The following is a 10,428-nucleotide window of genomic DNA, read 5'->3' as shown; positions in this document are numbered from 1 at the left end:
AAAAGTTGTTTTCAAATTTATAAAATAAAACCTAAAAGTACGCAGTTGTTGTGTAATATTTATATTCCTACACATAACAATATAATACGTACAATTGGTGACTTACGACGACAGCCGTAGAGTACAGACATGGCGAACCAACCAAACTCGGCTGACTCAACAGCAAACATAAACGTCAACCGTGTCGCAATAAAAACGCCACCATTTTGGAAAGGTGATCCAAACATTTGGTTTGCACAGATAGAGGCACAATTTGTACTTGGCGGAATTAACAATGATACTACAAAATTTTACCATGTCATATCTGCCGTTGATACCGAAATATTAACTCAAGTATCTGACATAATACAAACACCACCGGTTAACAATAAATATGACACGCTTAAGGCACGGTTAGTCAGTATTTACACAGATAGCGAAGAGAAAAAATTAAGAAAACTACTGAGTGAAGTAGAACTTGGTGACAGAAAACCATCTACATTACTAAATGAAATGCAACGTCTAGGAGGAGTAGCTTTGAGTTCGGAATTATTGAAATCCTTATGGTTACAACATCTTCCAATCGCTATGCAATCCTGTCTCGCTGTCACAAGTGGCACTGTGGAAGAACTCTCAAAGTTGGCTGACAAAATCGGAGAAATTGGAGAATCACGCGTTGTTGCAGCGGTAGCAAGTGATCCGACAACTGAGCTATTGAAACAGTTGATCAAAGATGTAGCAGAACTTAAGTTAGAACGCAATTCTAGGAAAGATCAAGATCAACAGAGAACAAGTTCCAGGTCCAGATCTCGCTCAGGTTTCATGATTTGGGGACCAGCAAAAGACGGATTATGTTTTTATCACACCAATTTTAAGCACAAGGCAAAAAAGTGTGTAGAACCATGCAAACATTATAATACCTTTAAAACTAAATCGGAAAACTAGAAATCGTATCTACTAAGGCAGCATTAGATACTCTGATTCCAGACTGTCATAATGTAAATAACAGTAACATCAGCCATCGTCTTATTATATCAGATAAAGTATCTGGTCAACAGTTTCTTATTGACACTGGATCAGATGTTTCGATTATTCCATGTAGTGCTAAACAGAGCGGCGCTACCGACCTCAAATTGTTCGCAGCAAACAACACGGTCATCAATACATATGGTAAGACAATTTTAACTGTTGATCTTAAATTAAGGCGGACATTTAAATGGGAATTTATTAAAGCACCAGTAAGCAAAGCAATAATAGGCGCTGATTTTTTGTTTCATTTTAATTTTATGGTCAATATTCGCAACAAGAAGTTAATAGATAAAATTACTAATTTATCTACCTCATGTATCGAATCACACCATGCAATATGTTCCATTAAAACTTATACATCAGAACAAAAATTTGTAGACATAATCAAACAGTTTCCAAGTGTTATTGCAGCGCAGTCTTTTACTTCAAGTTGTGCACATCATACTGTACATTATATTGAAACCAAAGGACCTCCAGTGTTTGAAAAACCTAGGCGGCTGTCACCTGAGAAATTAAGTATAGCTAAAAAGGAATTTGAGTCTATGATAGAAATGGGCATATGTAGACCATCAAAAAGTCCATGGGCATCACCACTCCAACTAGTAAGGAAGAAGGGAACAAATGAATGGAGACCTTGTGGCGACTACAGGCGTCTAAATGGAATCACAATCGAAGACCGTTTTCCGATTGCACACATTCAAGATTTCAGCCACATGTTAGCAGGTAAAACTATCTTTTCAACCTTGGATCTCAAAAGAGCCTATCATCAAATACCTATACATCCAGAACATGTTCCAAAGACAGCCATAATAACTCCTTTTGGATTATTTGAATTTGTTAGGATGAGTTTTGGACTTAAGAATGCAGCTCAATCCTTTCAACGGTTTATAAATGAAGTTTTTACAGGTCTAAACTTTTGTTTCATATATATTGACGACATACTCATAGCATCAAGCAATGAAGAAGAACATAAGGAACACCTACTCCTTGTGTTTCAACGCCTTCAATAATATGGTTTAACTATAAATTTACAAAAAAGTACAATCGGTGAGAAATCTGTTAAATTTTTGGGCTACAACATATCAGAAAGAGGAACATTACCAGATAAGGAAAGAATAGCAGTCATACAAGATTTCAAACCACCCAAAACAGTCAAAGAGCTTCGCAGATTCTTAGGAATGATAAACTTTTATAGAATATGGATTCCTGGAGCAGCTAAAAATCAAGGAATATTGAACAACTATTTAAAACATACATCTAAGAATGACAATAGACCAATCCAGTGGAATGAAGAAACAGAAGAGGCATTTATACGGTGCAAAACAGAACTGGCAGATGTTACCTTACTCACACACCCAAGGAGCAATGCCATAATTGCATTAACTACAGATGCATCCGACAATGCTATAGGAGCAGTACTAGAGCAAAGAGAAATGAACAACAGTTGGGCACCAATTGCATATTTTTCCAAGCAACTATCTAAAGCTCAAAAAAATTACAGCACTTATGACAGGGAATTGTTGGCCATTTACACAGCTGTTAAACATTTTAAATATATGCTTGAAGGTCAAACATTCACCATTTACACAGATCATAAACCACTTATAACAGCATTTGAACAGAAATCATCCAAAGCTTCACCCAGACAAGTAAGACAACTTGATTATATTGGTCAATTTTCAACGAATATTGAATATATAGCAGGCAAAGAAAATATAACAGCAGATTTTTTGTCCAGAATTGAAGCTATAAATTTTCCAAACACCATAGATTATGAGTTATTGCAACTACATCAAGAAAGTGTTCCAGAACTACAACATCTATTGACATCAAACACAGGTTTAGTACTAAAAAAATTAAAACATGGTGCAAATAATACATTTATTTATTGTGACACATCTACTAACAATATACGACCATATATACCAGTTAATTTCAGGAAAGCAGTGTTCAAAGCCGTACACAACTTGACACACCCAGGACAACGTCAGTCAAGTAAACTCGTAGCAGCAAAATATGTATGGCCATCTATGCGAAAAGACTGCGTTAAATGGGCTAAATATTGTATTCAATGCCAGAAAGCTAAAGTACAACGTCACACTCGAAGCCCCTTTCAGAAGTTAGATATACCAGCAGTAAGGTTCCGACATGTTCACATTGATCTCATAGGACCGTTACCGTTGGTAAAAGGCAACAGATATTGCTTAACGTGCATAGATAGATGTACCAGTTGGACAGAAGTCATTCCGTTACCAGATATGTCAACAGAAACAGTGGCTGAAGCCTTTTTCAACACATGGATATCTAGATTTGGAATACCTGAAAAAATAATCACAGACCAAGGTAAACAATTTGAAAGTCAACTGTTCTCAGCATTCAACAAGACATTAGGCATCCATCGTGCACGTACAACCCCTTACCACCCGCAGACAAATGGGAAGATATAACGCTTTCATAGAACACTCAAACAAACAATAATGGCTTATGAGAAGTCAGATTGGGTAAGCATTTTGCCAATAATACTATTAGGATTACGATGTGCATTAAAAGGTGAGTCTAACATAACTCCTGCAGAAATGGTGTATGGGCAGACATTGCGCTTACCTGGAGATTTTTTTGAAGAGGACAATTCAGTAAATGTTCTTCCTCAAACACTTGTAACGCAATTGAAAGAAAAATTTAATCAATTAACACCAGCACCAGAAACACACAAATATAGAAACAAACCTTTTGTGGCACCAGAATTAAGAACAGTAACTCATGTCTTTGTATGACATGATGCTGTAAGAAGACCATTACAAACACCGTACGATGGACCTTTCAAAGTCGTTAGCAGAGAAGAAAAATACTTTAACGTCAGTATCAACGGAGACACGAAGAACATATCTATCGATAGACTGAAACCTGCGTTCCTACTTTAAGACGACACAGTTCAACATGACCACTCCTATACAGCAATGGTAAAAGTAAAACATAGTAAATCTGTAAAATTTGAAACTAGTTCCTAAAACACAAATAGTAATGTTTAAATTACTAATCTTATTTGTAAACCGAAAGACTGTACTATTGTTATTTGGTAAAGTAATTAATTTCAAAAAATTGTTATATTGTTAATATCACGAACTACTACGACTATGTAGTAGTTCGTGGTTAATATTAATATTTTACTGTTTATAAATATTGTTATCATTTGTTAAATTGTTAGTATAACCGACTCCGTCTCTCGGAGGGGAGTAGTGTGGGGACATTGGCGACACTGCGTAAAATAACGCTTGGTCTACAATGTGAACTCCACACACTTCTTGTAGTTTTTTTTATTTTTAACGTTTAGTTAACATAAAAAGTTTTTGTTAAAAGTTGTTTTCAAATTTATAAAATAAAACCTAAAAGTACGCAGTTGTTGTGTAATATTTATATTCCTACACATAACAATATAATACGTACAAAGGCAAACGCGCCTTATCTACATCATCCACCCCACCGTCTTCACCGTCTGCCATCATTGCCAAGAAAACGAAACTATTTGTGACACCAAATCGCTATGAAGCTCTAATTGCTGACGATGATAATCCGAACCCCGATAACGAAAACATAGGCATCGATAGCCAGCTTGAAGCTTCCAGCCAGGGGCAATCGAATACTACACATGCCACACCAAAGCCTATTCTCCCTCCACCCGTATTTATCAAAGGCGTCCTGGACTACATAGGATTACGAAACAGTATCCGAGACCTAATTGGCCCAACCAGCTTTTCGTGTAAGTCCTCTACAGCGCACCTTAAAATTCAAACAGACAGCCCTGACAATTACAGGAAACTAATCCGACTCCTTAAAGACATTAATGCCCAATATCACACCTACCAACTCCACTCGGAAAAATCCTTAAGAATAGTAGTCAAAAATCTTCATCCAACTACCCCAGTTGAAGACATCGCTGCTGCAATCGAAGAAATTGGCCACTCAGTCAAAAATGTAATAAACATCAGGCACCATCAAACAAAATCACCACTCCCAATGTTCTTTGTTGATCTAAACCCTCAAGAAAGCGACAACGATATTTTCTCCATCACTGCCTTACTACATACAAAAGTCAAAATAGAAGAACCACATAAAAAACGAGAAATACCGCAATGCCTTAACTGCCAGTCCTATGGCCACACCCGAACCTACTGCGCTTACCCCCCTAAATGCGTCAAATGCGGCGACTGCCACCCAACATCATCATGTATAAAACCTCCAGAGCTCCCTGCAAAATGTGCCCTCTGTTCAGGCCCTCATCCAGCAAACTATAAGGGTTGTCTCATCTTCAAACAACTCAGACAGAAGCGTCCAAACTTCTCGAGTAAAACCGCCAACATCTCAAGTAAAACTACCAACATCTCAAGCTACAACTCTCAACCACAGCCACCCTACACTTCCAGCAGTCCAGAACACCAAACTCAACTTAATGAAAACTCCTCAGCGCACCCACGTACGTATGCAAACGCGACTAAGGGTCCCCCTCCCAACAACCATTCCGACTCAACTGATAATGAGACCTCTCTCACTGAATTTCTTGATGAATTTAAATCAATCATAAATCCCCTACTATCCCTCCTCACCCAAGTCCTCACAAACCTCATAAATAATATAAACAAATAAAATGCAAACCAATAATTTTACATCCAACTCTCTCCTCATCTTAACCTGGAACTCTAATGGCCTAATTAACCGTAAAAACGAACTACTGGCCACCCTCCAAAACAATAGAATCGATATTGCACTTATTTCAGAAACACACCTATCTAATACCACACAAATAAACCTTCCTGGTTACCACATTATTAAATCAAACCACCCAGACGGCACAGCCCATGCTGGCGCTGCTATTTTTATAAGAACCTCACTATTATTCTACCCTCTTCCTCAATACCAAACAGCCCATATACAAGCCTGCGGAATTGCTCTAATATTAAACAATATTCCCATTAATATCTATGCCATATACAGCCCTCCCCGTCATTCCATAACACCAACTCTCTTCCAGCACTTCTTTAATACACTAGGCCAAAGATTTATAATTGGAGGCGATCTAAACGCGAAAAACATACAATGGGGCTGTCGCACCAACAACCCTCGCGGTAACACCCTACATAACCTATCGCAACAAAATAATTACAAAATTCACGCTCCTCCTTCTCCAACCTATTGGCCCACATCCCTAAGAAAAAGACCAGACATTCTAGACATATTTGTCACGAAAATCCCAAACAGCCTTCACAATACATTAACTAACCTCGACGATCTATGCTCTGATCACTCGGAAGTCCTTCTCACAATAGACACCGCTGCCTCTAAAAAGCCGAACAAACCTAGTCTCACTCAAGGTCGTATGGACTGGGAAGCCTTCAGAACCCAACTCGTTAACCGTATAGATCTCAAAACTAGACTAAAATCAACTCAAGACATAGACGACGCTGTTCACACCCTCACAACATCAATTCAACAAGCAGCTTGGTCCTCCTCCACTATTCCTAACCCACTGAATAAACCCACCCCTAATCTTCCACATTTTGTCAGAACTCTAATATCGGAAAAAAGAAAAGCACGCGCTGTTTGGCAAAGAACTAAATATCCCTCTGACAAACGACTATTTAATCACCTCACCAATAAACTCAAAAGAATCCTAGCTAAAATCAAATCCGATAACTTAACAAACCATCTCGCATCCCTTTCCACCACCGACAATTCTCTTTGGCAAAACACCAGAAAAATTCTCCGCTCTCAACCACCAGTACCCCCCCTGAGAAACCCTGACGGCACATGGCTTATCAGTGACTCGGAAAAAGCTAATGCTTTTCGTCATCACCTACACACAACGTTCCAGCCACATATTGACATCATACCCCGTAATAAAATAGTTGAAGTCAACCACTTCCTATCCAGTCCACTACCTATGACCCTTCCGCCAAAACATATTAGACCCAGTGAAGTCGAATTTACAATCAATAAATCTGCGCGTCATAAAACCCCAGGTTACGACCTCATTACATCAGAAGTCGCCTCCCAACTTCCCAGAAAAGCCATCTTATCACTCACGCACATTTTCAACTCCATGCTCAGACTCTCATACTTCCCTCTACTTTGGAAATTTTCGATCATAATTATGATACTTAAACCCGGGAAACCCGCTGACTCTCCCAGCTCATACAGACCAATAAGCCTTCTACCTTTCTTCTCCAAAGTATTTGAAAAACTTGCACTTAAACGCCTACTCCCAATCATTGACACAAACCTCCCAGACAATCAATTCGGATTTCGTAATAACCACTCCACCATACACCAGGTTCATCGTATAGTTGACAAAATTTCCTATTCTCTTGAAAAGAAACTAATCTGCACAGGCGCCTTCTTAGATGTAGCACAAGCGTTTGACAAGGTATGGCATCACGGCCTCCTCTTCAAATTAAAATCAATATTTCCACCCAGCTTCTACTTAATCTTCAAGTCCTATCTAGAAGACAGGCACTTCTCCGTACGATATGGCTTAGCCCTATCTGACATATCATCAATTAGAGCTGGAGTACTGCAAGGAGCTGTAGCGGCACCTCTTTTATTCAACCTGTACACATCAGACCAACCCACTACCAACTTCACCACCACCGGTGACTTCGCCGATGATAAAGCCATCCTGGCTCTTCACCATGACCCTCTCGAGGCATCCAGCAGAATCCAAACCCACCTTGACATCCTCTCGACATGGTACAAAGAATGGGGGTTCAAACTCAATGAATCCAAATCCATTCACTGCACATTCACTCTCAGACCAATAAGCTGTCCCTCTATCACACTCAACAACCAACCACTCCCGACCGCTCAAAATGTCCGTTATCTAGGCTTATGCCTAGATCGTCGACTCACGTGGGCTACCCACATACGTAACAAACGACTTGTACTAAATAATCGTCAAAGACAACTTCGCCTCCTCCTATCATCCAAACATCTCTCACTACACAATAAAATCCTCATGTACAAAGTACTCCTCAAACCTATCTGGACCTACGGAATCCAACTCTGGGGTTCAGCCAAAGACTCCAACATAAACCGAATCCAAACATTTCAATCCAAATGCCTCAGGCAGATAACCAAAGCCCCTTTTTATGTTACAAATGATACCCTCCACAGGGACCTCCTCATTCCGACAGTAAAAAACGTCGCCAAAACCCTCTATAAACGTTTCCACCTTAAACTTCCAAATCACCGAAACCCTCTCATCCAAAACCTATCTTGCCGAACAATCCCGGGCGACCCTGGCCGACGTTTAAAGCGTAGCTGGTGCCGTGACCTACTAATCGACTAGTTGACTAGTCCACCATCCTGCCATGAAGTGCTATCAATGAATAGTCTCTTCAACAAGTCAACCATGTCCAATTACCAATATATACTATCATTATCTCCATTGTACTTATTGTAAATATTTTTTTTATACAGATTGTACAAATAAAAATAAATATGACAAAAAAAAAAAAAAAATCATAATATTATGATTTTAATTCTTCAAGAAATTATATTAGGTATAGTGTTGTTGCGCCGCGACCGCTCCTACAAGGGCGGCGGTTGTCGGCCGCGACTTTCGGGGTGTTGGAAGGTAAGGTTACTCATTTTGTGAAATGTTTATACAATACAATAATTATAATACAATTAACGGACTTACGGACGCCGGGCGCCAGACATAATATATTAATCGCAAAACAGCGTATAGATATAACGATGGCAATAATAATAATAATGAGCGGGCCCGTAATCCGTATTACTCTTAATTATAAATCAAAACTTATTCGTCCGAATACATACAATATAAAATATATAATAATAATAAATGAGAACAAAAAAAGGTATGACCTGTACTGCTGTAGTGCTGTCTGCTACTCGGCATAACCACGCTGTAGTCTGGGCTGGTAAGGCGACAGCCTTTTGACGGGTGGCACGACTGGCACGTATGTAATTTTAATGGCAATGTCACAGTAAATTGATTATAATAATAAGATACTTCAAAATTCTCAAAAAAAATTTCTGCTTAATAATTAAAAATGAAAAAGGGAGGTTCCTATTTGAAAAACCTAAGTTTGTATTGTCACAGGATCATCCTTAAGTGGTGTAAAAAATTTGAATGATTCGAAAAATGGTCATAGTGTATTTAAAAATGCCAAAAATCTGAATTTTTATATGTATATATTAATGGATCATAAATTTCACCAACGTAAAATCTCATAGCTCTAATAGCATCAACTCTATTGAACCACCGTGTTTGACTTAACGGGTTTACAGTGAAGTTATTAATGTGTTAATAAATTAATAAATTTCAGTTTTTTGATAAATAAAATATTAGGAAATTTACTATTAAGACGCATAGTAATTTTTATCAGTAAGCATATACATATAAGTTATAAAAAAAAACCGGGAGTAGGTTATGCTCTGGCACGAAATTGTGAATTCGGACGTTCGGGAATGGTTTTAGTTCGTTCGTGGTTCAAAGATTCGGATATCAGTAGATAATATATTATTCGTTCATGTGGTTTATTGTTCAAATGAAAGGAATTAACGAAATGAACAAATCATATGAACGGGTTATTTGAATGACCCGATCCAAACTAACCAAATCGTTTAAAAGACTCGTTTTGCCCATCACTACTGTTGTAATAAGCTTTTAATTGTTAGTACTTAAAAATTAGGTTAAGTAAACAATTATACTATGACTCGATTATCACTGGACGTCGTAAGTAAATAAAAAGTATTACAATATTTTTGATGGTTGATTTATTGTGTACGTTCGAGTTATCAGCGTATACGACACTACTGTGAAAGCATGAGGGCAGTAGTTTGCTAGCCAACAGTAATACTCAACATGATATTTATTAGGCTATTTTACATATTTTACAAAATTGAAAAGTAATTATGCTAAAAGTTTTTATTTTTTTAACATGATTAAACTACATGATTCATTAAAAAAATAAAAATATAAAAATATATTTAAAACAATAAATAATATAAAATTAGAATACATTTTTTTTTTTGTACTATATGTGATTTACTTGTGATATTAAATATTTAAATTGGTAGCATTTTTGGTTCAATTAGAATTTCATTGACAGCACAAAATGATGGTTGTGTAACTGCAAATAAAACAGCTTCTGCGATATTTGATGGCTCAAGAATTTCATTATTAGAGCTGCAGTCATATCGCTTTAGAGCCTAAAATTAAAATTTTTTTATAATATCAGTATTGTATCAAATTCAGGAAACTATTTTTACCTCAAAATCACTAGTCCTATGTAATAATTCAGTTTTTACATCGCCAGGTTGAATGCAGGTGACTTTTATGTTATACTCAATCATCTCAGTTCTTAGTGCACTAGCTATGCCCTCCATGAAAAATTTTGT

The 10,428-nt window shown here is 37.5% G+C and overlaps 2 protein-coding genes across 3 annotated transcripts; one reads left to right on the top strand and one right to left on the bottom strand.

The window, feature by feature from the left end:
• The first annotated feature begins 55 nt into the window (after positions 1–55).
• On the top strand, positions 56–938 carry LOC111028839. 2 transcript variants are annotated; one of them, XM_022307599.1, is made up of 2 exons: positions 56–666; positions 747–922. In XM_022307599.1, exons 1-2 carry the CDS (start codon positions 130–132, stop codon positions 852–854), a joined length of 645 nt encoding a protein of 214 aa, XP_022163291.1. In that variant the 5' UTR covers positions 56–129; the 3' UTR covers positions 855–922. The 2 variants fall into 2 exon arrangements, with proteins under 2 accessions (XP_022163291.1, XP_022163290.1); XM_022307598.1 differs by having other exon boundaries at positions 56–938.
• A 9,097-nt stretch (positions 939–10,035) lies between these two features.
• On the bottom strand, positions 10,036–10,422 carry LOC111028838 (uncharacterized oxidoreductase SH0585-like). The gene is made up of 2 exons (XM_022307597.1): positions 10,300–10,422; positions 10,036–10,239 (listed from the first exon to the last, which is right to left on the bottom strand). The coding sequence occupies exons 1-2, from the start codon at positions 10,414–10,416 to the stop codon at positions 10,096–10,098; spliced, it is 261 nt and encodes an 86-aa protein (XP_022163289.1). The 5' UTR covers positions 10,417–10,422; the 3' UTR covers positions 10,036–10,095.
• Positions 10,423–10,428: the final 6 nt, after the last annotated feature.

Source organism: Myzus persicae, unplaced genomic scaffold (genome assembly GCF_001856785.1).
Source record: "Myzus persicae strain clone G006 unplaced genomic scaffold, MPER_G0061.0, whole genome shotgun sequence".
NCBI classification, from domain to species: Eukaryota; Metazoa; Arthropoda; class Insecta; order Hemiptera; family Aphididae; genus Myzus; species Myzus persicae.
The sequence above is the reverse complement of the archived record's forward strand: the minus strand, read 5'-3'. Positions and strand labels throughout refer to the sequence as shown.

Coding starts and splice junctions, on each gene's coding strand:
- LOC111028839 (XM_022307598.1), top strand. CDS start 130: ATGGCGAACCAACCAAACTCGGCTGACTCAACAGCAAACATAAACGTC.
- LOC111028838 (XM_022307597.1), bottom strand. CDS start 10,416: ATGGAGGGCATAGCTAGTGCACTAAGAACTGAGATGATTGAGTATAAC. Junction 10,240..10,299: donor ATAGGACTAGTGATTTTGAG/GTAAAAATAGTT, acceptor TTTTAATTTTAG/GCTCTAAAGCGATATGACTG.